Here is a 19,710-nt window from a genome sequence, read left to right as displayed (position 1 = left end):
AGCGGAAAATTAACAAAGAAGTTATATAATAGGATTTCACACAGACAAACACGAAAGCTGCTCATCTTCAGCCAACTTCCACTTAGATTTCACTGGAACAACATGTAATTTCATCCAAGCCAGCCACTTCCTCCCTCCTCCGGCCTCATCCAGCATGTTCACAGCTCAGGAGATAAAGCAATCAGAAGACTTTCAGGAAATCAAACAATGCTGCATTTCCTGCCAAGGAGAGATGTCAATCAAGTCGACCCCAAGGTCCAGGCCAGTTTACTTGTGTGAGTGAGGATCTAGGAGACCTATTTCATGCCATCAGTGTCAACACTGATAGCAGATGAAGCGTTCACTGCCGATGCTGGATCGCTACATTTAGTCCTATTCAAGATTTCTTTTTACTCTTCATTGTTTGGTTTCATTTTTTCCTTGTGTATTTGTTTTTGACAAGAAACGTTTTTAGTGTTTGAAGTTGAATCCTGCCCGCGATCGAGCTATGTTAGCGAGATTTGAAAATTTTCTAAGCAATCTTTCTCTCCATTTTTTTTTATCCATTCTGTTTGGCTTGTAATATTGCTTCTATAACCTAATCACTATAGATAACTTCTAGATATATTAATGAGCAAAAATATATAGGATATAAATGGAATTTTCCCAAGATCACAAAAACAAAAAAGAAGGATTTGAATGCATTCTCTCAAGTCTTAAAAACCAGGCGTATATAACAATAGCTGGAATATCTACAGTATGTTCCTAGTGGAATCCACTAAGTCGGTTTTATTCCCCATTCGCACTTATATTCATGTAACACTTCACTTCATGCCTCTAAGCACTTAATATCATACTCACAATCCAAAGGATGAATCAGTTAAGAACACTTCAAAATGCACACTAAAAAGATCAAATCACCGACCTGCTGATTAATACAGTAGATGACCTGCTCTACCCTCTGAGTGCCCCTGCACAAAGTGTACAATCGTTCTCTTTCCCTGAGCGGAAGCCTAAAAGACAAGTTATATGTAAGTGTTACAAATAACTTGTCCTAATACTAGTACAAGTCTTATCCTAATGCTAGTTTTAGGGATTTAGTTTTGTCGCTGATTTACTTAAACTAAGGTAACTGTAGCAATCAGCCAGCTGTGACTGGCAAGTCAGCATTTTTTCTTTCAATTTATTAACCACCAGTTATTGTTTTCTGCAAATGTTCTCAAGAGTTTCTCTAAAGAGCTTGGAAAGAAAAGCGTCTGGACTTCTTTCGTCTGGACGCTTTTCTTTCCAAGCTCCTTAGACTACGATGACCTGGATGACTGAGATGCTTCACAGACTCTAGAGTTTCTCCTTCTCTGATTATAGTTCCACATCATTAGCACTGGAAATAAATATGGACTTACATCAGCATAACCACAAAACAGCCTTGGATGAAACACTTTTCTTCCAGCACTGAAGTAAAACACAGTCTCTTTTTAAACAGTTGTTCATCACACAGCAGTGACTTACAGGCATATGCTTGCGTTTTTAAAAATTCATTTCTATAAGTTTTCATCACGATGCCAGATTCTGTACTGTCTTGCTTCTGTCTTTCTCGGTAGTTGTCTTCAGTGTCATTATCATTCACGTCATGCTCATGGACCAGAGCCAAGACCTTGATTGGATCAAGAGTCACAGAACTTCAAGTTTTAATTGAATTGAAGCTGCTCTCCCCAGGAGTCTACCAGTGGTCCGTGGAAAGAAATGACTAAGCAGGGCATTAAGAATAAGCATGAGACGGTTAAGGGTGCATTAACTGGAGGCTTAAAAGAGGCTAATAGCAACTGAATATCAGTACTGTGCCAATATAATTTTTCTTCTAAGTGTAGCATGACATCAGAATTAGAAAAAATAATAATATAAAAACAAATCAATATTCTATGCTTGCATGACTATTTCGTGAGCGTGTCTTTCAGCTCTTTTCAGCTCTGTGTATGCATATGCATATAATATATGTGTACATATGGGACTCACTTGAAGAACTGTCAGCACCCTCTGATATGTTTTTCCCTCAGCTGTTTGTCAGCTTGCAGGCAGCTCGATCATCCGGCTAACTATCACAGTTAAAACATGTTTTCCCATAAGCGCCTTTGGAGAATTCTAAGAAGCTCAGTGGCTTCCAGCTTCTGCTGTTGCTGCCTCCTGACAAAAACAGAGAGGCAAAACATGCAGAAAATAGAGTTCAGAAGCAACCACTTTAGGGGAGATTGGGAAATAAATCATGCTTTGTGAATGAATTATTATTATTATTATTCAAACATTTATTAGCATTTTCTTGTGTTTGGGCGTACAAGCGCACCCACACACGCGCACACCAAATGTTTTCATACTGTCGATCAATTAGCTTAACTGCTCTTATCCTCCTGGAATCTCACAGACCAAAGACTTTAGTGCTTTTGTCTGAAAACACCTCAAACAGAAACCAGCCCAGCCTGAATCAAACTGGCAGGCCTGCAACTGTTTCATCCCAGCTTGGAAATGGAACTCTGCTGCTCAGTTTTTTTAATACAAGTGCCCAAATGAGCCTCATATTCATATTCATATCATCAAACTCTCTTTTGAGAACAAAGGAAGAGCTGGTCAAATGCTACTATAGCAAGCGATTTATCTGAAGAACCATAACTTCATACAGAATATGTAATATAAATCAAAGGTTTGAGAAAATAGAGCTGACAGTGATTTAACTTTTGAAAAATCTTGAAAAATTAGTTGCATAGCTGATATCAAATTGAAGATTAAGCTTGAAGAAAATGTGAGATGGAAAATCAGGTCTTGAAAGCACCTGCAGTATTCTGGGCATTGTACTAGATTGTTGTGATGACAAAGGACCTGAGCCAGGAGGCAAGGTTTTTGATTTATCTATAATCCAGCCCTCACCTATGGTGAGTTCTGACCAAAACAATGAGACTGCAGATACAAACACTATGAATCTGTTATCTGTGTGAGGTGGCTGTAGAGATGGAGTGAAGAGCTGGAGTCTGAGTCTCTGATGACTCACTTGGTTGGTTTATGCTTCCAGAGCGCCTTACTTTAACTCTCTGGAAGGATCTCATCTGGCCTTGAGATTCCTCAGGAAAAACAAACAGCAAATTGTTGCTGGAGATAAGAGTGCCTGAAATACTCCCCTTAGTATTTTGCCACATGGGTAGTGCCAGCAGTGGATATTCTGTAGTAAATTACTAACCACAGTGATATTTCAGATACTTTTGGAGGTCACAAAGGAGCTTAAAAAGAAAACAACTGGACTTCTTTAAGTTTCGTAATGTCATGTGACCCTCCAAGCAAGTCCTTAAACCAAAGGGAAAAGCAATTCATGGTGTTCCACTGATTGTTTGTATTGTGAGAAAGTCTATCCTTGTCACTTCTGTCTGCTTGCAAACTACTGAAAACACTACCAACAGTTAATGTGATGAGTAGAGTGTGGATTGTAATGTGGAGGATCTAAATGTGAATGTGAAACCAAAGAACGAACTGAAAATGAGCCTTTAATGGCTGATGCAAATAGAAACAAAAGGGAAGAAAGCAGTCATCCAAAAACCAAAGCATGAGGAATAATTCTAAGGACATGAACAGCCTACATCCAAGGACAACTTGACAAGGGTAAAAGGACACACTGCACTATTATATATGCATGTAGAGGACTATTCATTAATGATAAACAGGATGGAGAGGAACACAGGTGAGCAACAGGTGAAAACAATCTGGGGATCATTGGAAAACACTAAAGAAGCAAAACTAACAGAAAAACAACAGAAAATAACCAAGGGAGACAATAATACTAACACCAAATAAGATTTATGAGACAAAGAAATGAAAGGGACCAAGGTATAAACACAGTATGAGACAGAGCGAGGCCAAAGAGAAAAGCTGGGGAGGCTACTTCTACTAAATTATAATAAAAATAGACACAAAGCAAATCTCATCACAATAAGTAAACACAAAACTAAAGACCTTGTAATGCAAGAATAAGACTGACAGAAAACTAAACTAATAGGAAATCTAAAAATTCAAACAAAAAGTTAGAACCTCAAACACCAGAACAACAAAACACCACAAATAAACTAAGGTTGTAATATATAAGCTAACAATCAAAAAACAAGAATTCAGCACAGACCAAACAAGAGAACCCAGGGATCACTACAGGTATGCTAAAGAATGTTCACAGCATGCACACTGTGATATAGTGAAATCTGGAGGGATTGGAAAGCTATCTTGTAAGATTATACTTGCACATTATTCATCCTAGTTATTTGTTAGGATTTTCTAGACTGTTGTTAAGCAAAACACCATCACACAAATGAAAACCAGCTGTAGATTTGTGTAATGCTACTGGTTTTTTTTGTTTTGTTTTTTTGCCTGTCCCGTTTTGGCTCTTTTGCCATCAGAATTATTGTCTAAAGGCGAAGAAAGATGCCCAACGGATTTACTTTACCAAATGGACCATCCCAGCCTTGCTGTAATGCTCTATTTGATTCACCTTTTATTGTTTATTTTATTTTATTTTCACTTGCTAAATACAGGACCGATTTGACTGGGGAAAAGAAAGGGGAGAAAGAAAGAGGGAAAGAAAAACAGCAGGGAAGAGGGATGGGGATAAAGGGCAAAAAACAAAAAACAACAAAATAAGTTAATTACCTGATATTTGTTGTCTTACACACACACACACACACACACACACACACACACACACACACACACGACGGAGGGTTACATTGCATCATATTGCACCATGTGCCTTCTAATATTAATGATATGATCATCACAGATGTGCATTATGTCACATCTGTTTATTTTGCAGTGTAATGTGGAGTTGCAGAATTTAAATTACATGCTATGAGATTTGAGACTTACAGCAGTGTTTGCTCTCCCTTAGCTCCTCCTAAAGCCTGCACCTCACTCCTCCAGGTGCAATTAAAGCACTGAAAAATTCTCTGTGTTGGAGGAGAGGGAATAATTCTCAAGTTCACGAAGGAGAAAGAAAGCATAAGTTAATATAATGAAAAAGTCAGGATAACTGCAGACTGCATTTTCCAGCACTGATAACGGTAGTGTATTCACCTATACTTAGAGGAGCATTTCCCACCACACACACACACACACACACACACACACACACACACTTGAAAAATAACTTACAATTACACCTCTTTCTTTGCAGGCACCTCCCTGGAGCAGGACAATATCGAAGGTCTTGAAAGCAAAATAGTGCATTTGTACAGTCTCTTCAACAGCCAAGACTATAGTATATCCATGAAGTGTCAAACGGAAGTGCCCTTGAGAGAGATGACTAACCCTCATCAGTTGACTGCTCCTTTGATTAGTTAAATGGCTCAGCTGCAATTCACATCTGCCCAAGTGTAACATTCCTGTCCTCTTTTCATTTATTGTTTAAACCAAACTCACTGTAGTTTATTGTCGAAATAACTTTGAATAACTTTGTTTACAAATTAAATGGACTTTGTAGAAGTGGCAGCAAATTACCATAAAGCTCCAATATAGGTACTACCCAAGGGCCTTTATTACACAGGTTGCAGCTTGTGACACAAAACTGAGAAAGTCATATGGAAGACCATGTATTAACGCTACTATGTTATGCAGGCTCTAGAAATGAAATGAAGTACTTCCATGCATCATGTGTAACTAGAACCCGCGTCAAAAAAAAAAAGAAAGAAAAACATGGAAATCTGGAATTATAACAAATAAAGCCAAAAATGAATATAACAGGATTCCAGTCCTTCATCAAGGCTCTGAGTGGTTTTTATTGAATCTTGTCTGCTAAGGGAGAAATAAAGGCTGGCTGGCTCTGGCTCATGTAAGGCCAGAGAAAGTCTGTAAAATAACACAAACCAAAACCTCCTCCCTCCAGTGCAGCAGTCTGTCAGCCATACCAGGATCCTGATGGCAGCTGCATGTCACCAGTCACACCATGTGTGAATACAAGAAGACAGCTGAGCTAGTGAGGCCCCAGGTTGTGCCAGGCAATATATGCAATTTCAAAACACGGTATTTTGTTTACCTGTCTGGCTAGTCTAGCAGTAAGAGAGCCAAAGGGACAAATACCAGGTTGATTTGAAAGTTTTGTTGCAGATTTTAAGCAGCATTTTTGCATTTTGCAGATGTGCTGCTAGCAACCTCACATCACACTGATTCCACTGGATCATATATCAAGGAAGCTTCTCCGCCTCATATGATTTGGGTGGAAATGTATTTGGACCAAGGTTGGATCAGCTTCTTCAGACCACAGATAATACCAATACTGTCAATATATTGTGCTGTGAAAATAGATTTAGCAATAAGAACATACCTGGAATTTTTGCCCTAATTCCCCATATTATCTTCAGCATCCACAAGAAGTTAGGCTGTTTCAGAAGAAATCAATAGATACATGTGGTTGAATATGGGAGCATGGGGGACTATTCATCGCATGATATTTGCCTTCAAATCTCAGATCAGTTATTTATGTATTTATTTATTCCCACAATGATCATTATTATGCCACCATTCCAAAAAAACAAAACAAAAAAACCTTATCACAGCTAATGCATCTGTCAGATCGTCTGTATTTATGTTTGTGTGTCAGATGGTGAGGTATTCAGTTGTTACTACAACACTAAGGGCAAGGAATATGGCAGGCAGATGGATTGCTTCAATGGTGTAGTTAAATATCATTTGTAATGAAAGAGGATTTACAACTTCTGCTGCTGAACATTTCAGCTGTTGGTTGGCAAATGTAAGAGTTACATTTTCTGAGCAGTGAAGAGTGTTGGACTATCTAAAATTCACTATCGTCTTAGAAGATTTAAAGATCTACTCAGCAGACACCCTGCTGTAATCTTGGTTGTCGATAACCATCCACTCTCATCACATGTAATTCAGATGCAAACATGTATGGATGGATATGAGAAAGAGCCATTTCAAAACAAGCAACTATTGCTTAGCTTGTTTTCAAAATCTTAATCTGGAAGTGAAGATGCTCACATTAGAGCACTGGGTCCTGCTTATAGGAATTCAGAGAAGGGGCAGCCAATCACAGGAGGGCAGGATTTTTTTTTTGTTTTTTTTACTTCTCTAATGGAATCCAGATATAACAATATAGAGCTGGAAATTAGTGTTTAGTAAGGCTGTTAAAAACAGCGCCCCTCGATTTACACTCAAGGCAATAGATTCTCCCATGTCATCAAACCCTCAGATTTAATACTGCTGCTATAGATAAAATATTCCATCTGTACTGTATGCTGAGTATCCGTTTAAACCACAGGGAGAAGTGAATTGCCCTGCCATTCCACTCGCCCAGGTAATCAGACCCCAAATTGAAAATATCCAGCTGCCAATTTCAGTCCAGTTTCAATATTCCCTGCCTGCCAGTGTGATGTCGCGTTTCCTGCAGGCTGTAAAGGTGGAGACAATATAAGTGGCTTATGAATGAAATTTGAATTTCATGGCCCAATATCATTTAGAGTCAGTAATTGAGCAATATGTGTCCTCTATAAAATGTCTTCTGCTTATTCTGATTTGACTGGTGAAGCAGCTGGGTCATCACAATGGCATCAAATAACAGAACCATACATGTGTCTCCATCAACTACCGTATTGCCCCTTCTTTGCAGACACTAAGGTCTAACCAACTGTATCTAGGAAAATGAATTAAAAAAAACAAGATTGAAAAATATCCCAGAGGATTTACCACTGAGCCCCTGTTAGACGTTGTATATTTTTGAAAGAAATTCCCCTCAATTTTTAATGGAAACAGGTTATAGAGGTATAGCGGTGTGCTCTAGAGGAGGGTCGGCTGCTAATGTGCTATTTATTTAACAAGTCTTTAAAAAAAAGGGGGAAACAAAATACAAGAAGGCTTCAGACAGTTAAACATTTTAATATTTTAAACAAGAACGTGAAAAAAAAGTGAGTAAAATTGAAAAAACAGTTTAAGTACTTTAAGTGTGTCGCAGTCTTCATAAGCCACACCTGCAAGTCCTTGTCCTCAGCTGTTTCTGAGGAAAATTTCTCCTGAAACTTGAAGTGTTTTGAAAGTTCTTTAAAGGTTTGTTTTTCTCAGGCTATGAGACAGCTCCTTTTTTTTTTTTTATATGCTGGATTTGCTTTTTAAGTTGAAAATTTTATTGTGTGGCATTTCTGTGTGTGTAATACCTGAACCTAATTCAGTGCTGAATAGCGGTCCCAAACTTCTTTTTTTTTTTTTGCTTTGGCTTTTGTCTAATTCAGAAAGCAACACCAGCAGGGCTGAAGAGTTTTGATTGCCCTTTCAATACAAACCCAAGCAGACATTACCTAAACAACAGTTTATCGAGCATTTTTACTAAAGTATTTTCAGCCAAAGAAGCATTTATTGTTTCATCACAACAAAAAATGTTTATAGAAAATAATTAGCATAAAAAAAGAAACAAAAAAAAAAAAAAAAACCCTAACGATTTAGTAACTGGTACTAACAACTTCTCACCATAATTTATATTGAAGCTGGACTATAATAGTCTGTGAGGGTAAGGCTCATTGTATAAGCACCTGGAATTGAGAGGGCAGGAACACTTCCAGGCATCTTGGCAGCACTGGCAAGCTCTCCACCATGAAGGATTACTGAAATAAGGCATAAGGATGTCCCTGTGATGTCTTGGATATTGCCTCCCGCTGGTGCTTAGCACAGCCTCGTCAGTCACATTTGTGATTACCTCTGAGCTGTACCCAATCATAATTAAGGTGAAGACATTCTCACTAATGCACGGCTGACGATGAGCTATGCTGCTGAATTTTGGACACGACGGGAAGAAGAAAACTTTTGCAGAAGAGCATAAAAAGCATGAGGCAAGCAATTTGTTTAGTGAGACGAAAAAGAAAATGCAACAAGACTATTAAAGGCTATTGTTCGGTGCGTGCTAAAGAAAGGCGATTTGATGAGGGAAAAGGTGCAAGGAGCTGCTTCAGATGTGACCACTGTGTCTCCAGGGGGGTGATTTCTATTTCATTTCTTCCCCACCAGCTGAATAATCTCACTCTGCAGCACCTAATAGGAGTTCATAATTAAAACCAGATATATAGAGAAGTAGGATGAACATGAAGTACTCTCTGGAGAATGGAAAGTCTGAACATGATGCTAAAATAAAGATGAAAACAAGACTGTTGTACTACTATCTTTTAGTAGCCACAGTGAATGTTTAGTGGCAAAAATACATACATTGAAAAAAAAAAGCTCTTATTAATAGTTTCAGTCCACCTTTTCTCTTTTTGTCCCTCTTTGACTTTACTGAGGAGAATAAAGACAATAAACATGATTTATCACTGTGCACATGAATTGACTTGTTCTATAAAGCTATGACGTAATACAGTAGTTCTTCTTTAAAATCTGACTCAAAACAGCATAGAGCCCACAATCAGCTCCTACTCTCTACAATTGTCTAGTTAATGTGGGAGGAATTCAAAGTAATGACAAATTACTCAAACTCTTTTTTTCCTAGTGCTGAAGGAAACAAATTTCAGCATGATCTGCACTGTAACCATTCAGCCAAACACAACGAATTCATGTACGATTATTTTTATGACAGTGACTTTTAGTGTTAAAAATGTCAAAGCATGAAACATGGTCTGAGGTGTGAATGCTGGAACACATAATCACAGCAGCTGCAGCACTAGTTCAAACAGTTGGGACCGAACACTACCCAATGTATAAAAACTGAGAAAAACTAATGGGTACCAAGGTGCAGCTGGGCAGGCAGGCAGGTGAACCTAATCAGGTGATGAAGTGAGAGACTAATGATACAACCCGGCATAAGTGGAGATGTCCATGCACGTTCCTATCAAAAACCTATGCTCTAACTTTCAGTTACACACACTCATCACCCCTCAAGTCACTAGTTAGACTTAAAAAAGGAAGATGCCGGAGGGTTGACATGGTAATTATTTCTTCTGTAGTCTTTAAAAGAATCCCCACTTAAACACTGTGTGTAAATATATTGTGCAGGTAGATGCTTACAAAGATGCAGGGACACATTTTTGCATGTTTAAATATGGCCATAAATCACTTTTGTGGTGCATATTTATGCTGTTGCAGATGACAGCAGCTTTAAATTATTTCCTTTTTATGGGTTTAGATTCTGCTGCTAATAATAAAATCATGACTAAACTACTTTTTTCTGTTTTTATCAGTGGTTTACTTTATTTTGCTGTTGTGGTGGAAACACCACACCAAGCTGTTTCGTTATCAGTACTAATGGCTGTTTCCTTAAACTCTCTAAAGTTACATAAATACATAAATACATAAATACAACTTATGGCTTTACAGTTTATGTTCAACTAACTCTTGAATTCTTAGGGAGGGGTTCAAATCCTTTTTTAAAAGATGCAGTAATATGCAAGCTTATGTTTAGGGTATCGTTTACGCATCTGCTTCTGCATACAGTGCATAATTTCCACCCTCTAAAGGTTTTTCTATTTCCTCCTCTCCATGAACCATGCAGCAACCACTGCAGCTTGTTGTTTCCTGAATGTAAAGTAGAGCGGAATAAGCATGTTGTATCACAGAAACTGTGTCTCTCAAGTAACCGGGTTCTTATCTGTTTAATGCACCACTCCCTAAATAATTTCTCACCAGGAAAGAAATATTAAATCACACAACAATGTTATTTTAAAAACCAGTCAGGCATATACAATGACAATTAGAAGTAAGAGGTTACAATTAAAATGATGTTATTGATTTTCATGTATACTTGACTTGGAGTTAAAAACGATTAAAAAAATACCTCATTTCCGAATGTAGACAGGGCTAACCTTTAATTCTCTGCCAGAGGGTTTCCTGATCAGGACATGTGGTGCATAATAATCTATACTCATTGGACTTTGCAACACTGTCAGATGATCCCCCATCCCTCTTTTGGTCACTGACTGCCACTGTGTGGTCATAAATATTTAACACAGTTCTGCTACAATTCAGTTTACACTCTTTTACTGTACAAGGTTTAAAAAATTTGATTCCTGCAACCCACTTATCAGATTGTAATACGGCATCCTGTAGCCATGACTGAGATAAATTAGAAATCTTTTTTTTATTGAAGTATCACAGTCCTCCCAGAAATAGGCTGAAATATACCTGGGGAGAGACTCAACTTTTCTTGTGGGCAAGAAGGTAATCTGCCTCGGCAAAATAATTCCGTTCCACCAACACTACAGGCTCCATCATCCATCATCATTAAGAAAGGAAAGGAAAAAAAGGAAACACTATAATACTGATGAAAGCAGCCACAAGCACTGTACTGCCTTGTATTTCTGATCTAATTTTATTGTTTGATAGTGTGTTTTACCTTACTCCCCTGTAAATGTGTCACTCCATGACAGTTTGGCTGACGTGGCATCAAGTTTTGACATTGAGGCTTGGGCTAAAATGTTGTTTTTCATCTTTTAAAAACATCAGTAAATGTCAGAATGTGGCATCAGAGTTAGTATGTGATTTTTATTTTATTTTTCAAAGGTCTGTCATTTTATACACCATCAAAAGCCATACAGAAAGATCTAGAGCACCCAAATTTCAGCACAACAGTGGCCTAAAAAGTTCTGAATTCTATGCAGTCATAATAAACGCAGACCCGCAGAGCAGAGTTTTACAAAATAGGTGGTTTCTAAATGCTTTCTTTTAAATAATAAATGAATGCTCACACTCATGCTTTGGCAGCTGTTGAAGATTTTCTGGAAAGTTTCAAATATGTGGTTCCTACAACACTAGATTTGATACCTATGTTATTAGGAAAGGATGGATGTTTGCTTTAATTGTAGATATCCTGGGTGGCTGACACTGGCAGCACACTGCGGTGATAAGAAAGCCCATATACTGGGCTCATCCCTGTGTGGTGGAAGCTGTCCACCTTGCCAAGCTGCCGCAGATGGAAGAGCAGGGTGAGCTTTCGGGTCATGGTTCTAAGTGCCAAGAAGGAGGCCAGGATCTGGGCGAGCAGGAAGAGGAGATAGAGGGAGTGGACAGCTCTCTCCAGAGGCAGGATGATAATTCCTTCATCGGTCAGGAAGAACAGCAGCACTGGCAGCTGGAACATGAAAGACAGGAGCCAGAAGGCTGCCAGCTCTGGCACCTGATGACAGGGAGGAAAAGAGAGAAAATTTGGGTTGGCGTGCACAAACGATGAAAAGATGCAGCAGTCATCCATCAAGTGCTCTGGTTGAATCCACATGAAAGCAAAGACACACATTCACTAAAACTCAGTAGGCACTTGTAGCCACAAGCAGGTAGAAAACTCCGCAGTTTCCTCCTCTGTGTTTTTTCAGGGTTCATAAAAGAGCTTCATGTAGTTCAGTGCAAGATATAAATTTGAAATACCTTTTCTTTGAGGTTGCCAGTGTAGCCCAGATAAAGTCGAACCACTTCGATGACCGTTAGTAGGATCATCCCAGTAATGAGCAGAGCTTGATAGTACCCAGGAAGATAGTAGAACTGGCAAAAGTGAAGGGCTGTAATTAATGAGCATGATCAAGGAGTGTGTGTGTGTGTGTGTGTGTGTGTGTGTGTGTGTGTGTGTGTGTGTGTGTGTGTGTGTGTGTGTGTACACACAGGCATGTTAGATTTTTATGTAAACTTTTTTTTCAAAATATTGATGAAACAAGTTTTATTTTTCAAAAAGACAGTGGATGTTGAGTTCACTGCTTGTGCCTCTTCTGAGTTTATGTGAGGAGGCTTAGTGTTCATTTTGAAGACACCACTAGATGGAGCCAAAGTCAAACGTTTTCGAATTGATACACTGGGCTTAGTAAATAGATTCGGTTCATCAAAACCTGAACTGTTGACTTCAAGAGGAATACTTCTATTCTCTTGTGTGTGTTTGGCACTAACCTTTACTTCCAGCATGAACACAGCTGAAAACCACCAACAAGGAAAATAAAACATATTGAAATACAGGAGCATTTGAAGGGGGAGGTGAGAAACCAGCTCGTTGACCACTGCAAGACAAATAACAGTGCACAAAACATTAAGTTGAAAAACTGAAGTGAAATTTGACCAAACGAAGAAAAACCTTTAATAGCTGACGTTACAACAGATCTAAAAAGAAGCAATCTGCGCACTGTGATTTACTTGAGAATTAAGTCATAAGATGTCTTGTCCAATCTCTGATCTCTGCCTTTACATTTTCCAGTACGAGATAGCATTGTGCTGTATAGTAAACATATTAAACTAAAGTTCCAAACAGTCTTTGGAAGCACAAACTAACCAGATGCATCCTCTTGCTCCCTGGTGAAGTCACTGTCTGCTGTCCTGTTGTTTGTGAACACAGAACCTCCCATAGACACCAGACCCAGCGGCAGGTTTTCGGGAACAGGCGAGTAAAACACAGGCATTGTTGACAGAGGTGGTGATCATGACAGAGCCAAGGAGTCAGGAGGTTTACAGTTCCAAAAATATGTTTTCAGTATCTGTTGCTCATTTTTGTCTTAAGTTAATCAATCGCACAATACCAGGCTAGAAGAGATACAAGTGGACACATAAAGGCACATGCTGGCAGACGCTACTGCTAATCTGATTATTGTGAAGGAGGCGGGCTGAAGATTAGCCTGAAACAGTTGCATGCTTACTTGAAGTTAGTGTCCATCTATGATGATAATTTGATTTTCTAATTAGGGAATTCAGCAGATACTTAAACTTTATAGAGATAAAGTTGCACGTACTCTTTGCAGTATGTTTGAAAATTCTACATTCTTTGTACACATATTTAAAGCGAAGGTTCACTCTGGCAGGTTTTGGTGTATTTTATAGTCTTTTTATTTAAATTCTGCAGATAAACACAATGACATAAGACTCTGCTCAATGCACCCAGCCAGCGAGTCATCAGAGTGGTGCCTGGCTTATTTTGGCCTTTGGGCCTCACTCGTCATTATTGTGACCATGGTGCAGAGACAGAGTTTGGCCACAAGGTGTCATCACAGCTCGTCCCTGGGGGCGCGCAGGGGAAAATGCTGAAACTCCTCTGGCACCTCTTCCCCTTTCTTGGACCTCTTGTAGAAGCCAAGTGAGTCTAACAAGCTGCTGATCTCGTCTGCCTTCATTTTCTTCACAGAAACAGTCTGATCCACAGACACATACACATACACAGGAGGGCAGACATGTTTGGTTCACAACGTGGTTAAAGGCAGTAATGCTTGTATATTAGCTGTATATGTAGATATAACATGATTTACTAAACCCCTGTTTTTACTTGGAAGTGTTTAGCCACTACAGATTTAGAGGATCCAGCTATTTTTTTGTTTCTCCTTACCTAAAGTCAAATTATAATCTCCCAGAGAAGCCACATTAGAAAAACTTTAGCCTCTAAACGAAGCTTTAGATGGAAAATTTAAAAGGCTTTACTCAAGAAAGCAGTAATACCTGGCTTTTTTTCGATGTAGGCCAGCATTAAGAAAATTCATTTTTATTGGTTTTAATGGAGAGGCTAATTGGGCAATAACTGCAACAGGGGTTTTCTACCCTGGAAAAATAAATGAGATGTGAGAAGTGCTTTCAAGGCACACAATTTTCAAAGTCACATCAACTCTCCTGTCTCGGTACAAAAAATATTGCTCCATTCTCAGAATCCCCAAGTTCATATACTGTATGTATTTTTTTTTAACTCTCATTCAAGTACATCCTCTTTCTTGGTATCTGACAGATGATCTGATATCACATGAAGTAATATCGAAACTTTCCCACATGAATCCTGTTTGACATCTCTTGATAAGCTCCATCACAAGGCAGCGGAATAAAAGGTCCCTGTACTCACTTCTCACCTTAACAATCTCATCCTTTTCATTGTAGAATATCAGACGGGGTTTCTTCTCTTCCGATGAATCATATTCCAAGTTGTGGCTACACAGGAAAAAGCAGATCAAGGAAAACAGGTAGGGGGGGGGGGGTGTGAAGAACAAGGCATATCCATCTGTTTCGCTATTTTTAGGCTCACTTAACATGATTTTTTTACTTGGAATGCTCACAGAGCTGGCACTGAACTTGGCAGCTTGCTAGGAATACTGTTTTGTTTACAAAAGAGGTCATGAGAAAATCAGTAGTGATTTTTGTGGAAAGCTCACAGCTTAGCAAAGAATCCTGAGGAACATGAAAACAATACAAGGATACTATAAAGCCATTCGCTCCATGAGAAAATGATAGAGCTCAGGCATTTTCTTTATGCTTCATCCGACCACACTGGGAGCCTGCAGGGATGACAAGAGACATTTGTTAAAACAGCATGACAAAGAGGAGTGTACATATCTCATTCTTTATGTGATCAAAGGTGACAAAAAAGGTGTCACATTACAGCAGAAAATAAACTGCAGCACAAGACCTATCCATCACCATGCACACTATTTCCTCACTTGTTTTTTGAATATTATGTGTAGATTTCATTTTTCACTTCACAGGAGTTTGCTCTATACTTACCAGCAGTTTAGCTCTGGCTATAATGAGCTTTTCTTCACCTACTGTGTCATTGTTAGCTTCGGATAGCCTAAGAGCGAGGGTAAGAGTAAGCACCAAGAAGGTCCACATTTTTACTAGATGGCAAAATCTTTAGCTCCTTTTTCTGAGTTGAAGCACTGATAAGTGACCCTTTAATACTCTTGGACAGTTTTTTCAGGGTGGACAAGACCATGGCCACCTCTGTAGGGGAGCAATGCACACCTGGGCTGAGCTGTTAATCTCACTTTTGTGATTTTCTGTCATAGATTGTGTGTTAGTATAAGAATTAGGCTGGTAGCTTACCAAGTAGGTAACCACCACATACTTATTCAGCAACAGAGTTAGCTGTTAGGGTGTTTTTCTATATGTCAAAGGGGCCCCCAGGTTTATATTTTATAGTTTCTTCCAGATCAGATGTCATTGGGGGAACACAGAACATCTGCACTCTTATCAGTTTTTCCCATGCAGTAAACTTGCAGGTGGTTAATGGTCACAGAGAACCACATGTTACTACCGACTCACTCCCCCAATACAGCTAAACTGGTTCATGACTAAAAACTTCATGAAACCATCTGCCATCGCAGGAATAAGAACATGACAATGTTAGCCTATGATCACATTCACATCTATGGGCAATTTCAAATAACTGATAACCCCAACTTGCACTTCTTTGACTTGTAAGAGAAAAAAAACCCACCGAAACACACAGAAAGTCCTCCACATGTCACATTTTTTCCAAGTAATGTAGCTTTATAATTACATTTACATAGAAGACGAATATAACTGCTAATACAGTAAAATATTAGAAAGATCACTGAGTGTACAGAACATTTCAATGCCAAATATTGAGTATATTTGCTACAGATACAGTACAACTTTTTGCACTATTTGGGGGCAGCAGCAAAAATTCTGAGACTGACAAAGCATCCATCCATTCAATCTGATGTGTAAAAGGTTTCACAATGCAACTGTCTATGCATAGGTTCAAACGACACAGAGAAAAATTCTAATTTACAGCATGTAAAAGAAGTATTGAAAACATCACCAATTTTCTGAGTAAATATATTTCTAAAGCTGCTATTGGCATGAAGTTCTCATCGACTGTCATTAACAACCCATCAAATCCACACATGCAAAGAAATCAAATCATAGATGTCTAGAAATTATGTCTAATAATGAGAAAAGACGCAGGGAAAACATATTGAATACATTTACTGAAATGTATTTCATACTTTGTACAAAAGCCTTTGTTGGTGATGACAGCTTCCTGTAAGAAGAAGCTACATTGTTTGCCTACTGTATATGAAGCTGCATTGCTCAGGTGTGACACTGGCCCATTCTTTCACACAAAAACAGTCTGCATGGGATTTGGTAATGTGTTCAATGCTCATTATACCTGCTGTATATGCAGTTTTAGCCACTTTGGGATTGTATGGAGTCTTAATACATCCTTTTATCTGTGACAGGCAGAGTAGCTGCCTTACCCTACTTCCAGTCATTGTACTAAGCTAAACTATCACCGTTCAGTTCTGGAGCTTTACTGCACAGACATGACGGTGTTAGGGATCTTCACATGTAACTCTCACCAAAAAAGCTATTAAGTATATTTTCTAAAACATCGGACTAATCCATTAAGTCTCAGCGATATCCTTTTATTCCGCATTGTTTAGGACTTTGAACAGAATGTTTCTCTTGACACACATTTCTTAAGTCATATTTTGTAAATCCTGCAGTTATGTAGTTGAACAAAACACTAGCTCTATTCTGATCCATGAAAGCAGTATATGGCTTGTTCCCACTGTTTTTTCATTCTGACTTTCCCTTTTCTAACTTTCTTTCTATGCAATGTTTAATTCCATTGTGCTCTCTCAATGAAATCAGGCCTTGTGACAGCATAGCACATTTGCACTGTGTCAACACCCTGGGGGGAAGAAAACATCTCGGCCCTCCAAGTTTACTCTACTGCTTTGTATTGTGCAAAACTCCAATTCATTAGGTCACCATAAGAGGGCGGTAACACCCACATGTACACTTCCTGGCAGTTTGGCGGGTAACGTGTACTTCCAAATCCTAGCCACAGACAATTATGTTTCCAACAAAAATAAACCATTCCTGCCTGGAATGCTGAAGCGAAAACCATCTTTCTGTCTCTGTCTTTTCCAGACACAGAGCGTTGCAGCTCAGAGTCTTGCGCTCTGCATGTACTGTTTGGGATTATGTGTCAAACGGCAATAAAACAGTCCTCTTTTTTAACAGGGTTTCCTCCCCTTGGCAGCTGTTGTAAATCTACAGGCTTGTACACTTGCAGCAGTTTTACGTCTGCATCTTTGTATCGTACTGTTCCAGGTCTCTCTTTCACAATGAAAGTTGGACCCAAAAGAAGTGAATGAGAAATAAGAATTTTGAGAAAAAGGATGGCTTACATGAAAAAGAGAGAGAGAGAAAAGCACACAATGAGCGGTGGGGGTGGGGAGAGCTTGCCGAGGCTGACTCCTCAGTCTATACGTGTGGATGCATACCATATGTGTTCACAATCAGCATGTTTCAGCTTACATCACATGGTGCATGCCAAAAGGGGGCTGTTGTTATTATTACTCTGCTGACAAAGGGGAAATACAGTCATTAATAACTGGAAGGTTATGGAGCTTAGACGGGAGATGATGAAAACATTTACAAAGTTCGCACTGAGCAACTTTTTCCAGTAGGAGTTTTAAAAATTGCAACACTAGCAGCTGTTAAAAGATCAAAAGCTACAACACCTCACTGCAATCCTCCCTCCTTCAGAGAGCTTGTTATAAAGATACACACTTCCTTTTTCTCCAAAGCACCGGATGCTGCCTACCAGCCGGCAACCAACAATTACTCTGTGTGTCTGTTCTCTTATGATGTGGACAATTATTTGTGGGTGTTTGTGAGAAATGTTTGACTCTTGTGTCTCCTCTGTGCTCCAATGCTAATATCTATAAGTATGTTCAAGAATAAGCAAAGTAGATGGTTAAAAATGTATCTTGATTAAGTTCTAAACGTTCAGCTCTGTCTTTTCTTGCTCTCTCTCTCTCTCTCTCTGTGTGTGTGTGTGTGTGTGTGTGTGTGTGTGTGTGTGTGTGTGTGTGTGTGTGTGTGTGTGTGTGTGTGTGTGTGTGTGCACGCGCGTGCGCTTATCTGTCTGGTGCCGTGGGGCAGCTGCTGCAAAGTCTGATGTCTGCCTGCCTGCTGTGCTCGAGTCAGCTTATAAAAGAGAGGCAGTATTGAAGGAAGTGAAGGAGGATGTGGAGGACTTTTAAAAAGATTATAATGCTAATGAGTGTGCTCCACTTCAAACATACAATAACCTTGCTGTACAGTAGCATCAAATAGTTTGGCAGAACTTGCTCACCACGATGCTTCTGTCATTACCGCTGGGCAGCTTAACACAACTTAAAGGTTCAATTTAAAAACTATAAGAGGGAATTAGGAAATAAAAACAGGAGAACCTAGGGAAATGTCTATGCGTGACAGTAACTGTAAGCAAATTTACGGCTCAAGGGAGTCACCGAGTTTGATTTAGCTTGTGGTTTAGCTTGAACCTACGACCTAAAATAAGTGGCTCCAATTTTCTTCACGCAAGGAGGCCACAAAAGGCTGTGCGAAGCTGCTGGCCTTGGCAGAGAATCTATCTTGTACAGGCATGAAATACAAGGACGGTTCTTGGAGCTTGTTCGCTGCGTGATGGTGAAAGTGAAATAGGATGGCTGCTTTTCAGTAAGAGCTTCTTTTAGAGTATTTATTACCTCATTAATTGTTTACAAGTTGACAATGACTGTTTTGAACAATGTACACTCTCTGTGTAGATAAATGCTTTTATTCAAGTAAATTGAATTAAACTTTCAAGGATGTTTACTGAGCGGTTCAACTTTAATATACTTTTAATAAGACATTTTGAATAAAAATGCTCTGCAAATGAACATTTTAAATAAAACAGTGCAGTATTTAGAATTGTAAATACATGCAGCTGTAACCCTCAAAATTCTGCTTCACTGCAGAGGTAATATAAAACAATATTAAAAATATATAAAATACAAAGGCCATAAAGAGAAGTGATTACTTACTGCATAATATTACTTTTCAAGCACACAAAACTTTAATGTGAGATTCAATAGTGTTTTCTGTTTTTATAAAGTCCATCCATCCATCTTCATCCGCTTTATCCGGGGCCAGGTCGTGGGGTTCAGCAGCCTAAGCAGAGAAGCCCAGACCTCTCTCTCCCCAGCCACCTCCTCC

At 39.0% G+C, this 19,710-nt stretch overlaps 2 protein-coding genes across 2 annotated transcripts; both read right to left on the bottom strand.

The window, feature by feature from the left end:
* Window positions 1-11,415: 11,415 nt before the first annotated feature.
* LOC147317843 (transmembrane protein 17A) lies at window positions 11,416-13,539 on the bottom strand. Its single transcript, XM_086312973.1, has 4 exons — window positions 13,235-13,539; window positions 12,859-12,965; window positions 12,349-12,462; window positions 11,416-12,103 (listed from the first exon to the last, which is right to left on the bottom strand). The coding sequence occupies exons 1-4, from the start codon at window positions 13,359-13,361 to the stop codon at window positions 11,783-11,785; spliced, it is 669 nt and encodes a 222-aa protein (XP_086169099.1). The 5' UTR covers window positions 13,362-13,539; the 3' UTR covers window positions 11,416-11,782.
* Window positions 13,540-13,634: 95 nt separating this feature from the next.
* Window positions 13,635-15,574, bottom strand: selenoe (selenoprotein e). The gene is made up of 4 exons (XM_086312974.1): window positions 15,433-15,574; window positions 15,130-15,206; window positions 14,784-14,862; window positions 13,635-14,084 (listed from the first exon to the last, which is right to left on the bottom strand). The coding sequence occupies exons 1-4, from the start codon at window positions 15,538-15,540 to the stop codon at window positions 13,941-13,943; spliced, it is 408 nt and encodes a 135-aa protein (XP_086169100.1). The 5' UTR covers window positions 15,541-15,574; the 3' UTR covers window positions 13,635-13,940.
* Between the last annotated feature and the right edge of the window lie 4,136 nt (window positions 15,575-19,710).

Source organism: Aulonocara sp. 'chitande type north' Nkhata Bay, linkage group LG12 (genome assembly GCF_057382095.1).
Source record: "Aulonocara sp. 'chitande type north' Nkhata Bay isolate Kocher_YH1m ecotype deep benthic linkage group LG12, A_spYH_male_GT1.1, whole genome shotgun sequence".
NCBI lineage: Eukaryota > Metazoa > Chordata > Actinopteri > Cichliformes > Cichlidae > Aulonocara > Aulonocara sp. 'chitande type north' Nkhata Bay.
The sequence above is the reverse complement of the archived record's forward strand: the minus strand, read 5'-3'. Positions and strand labels throughout refer to the sequence as shown.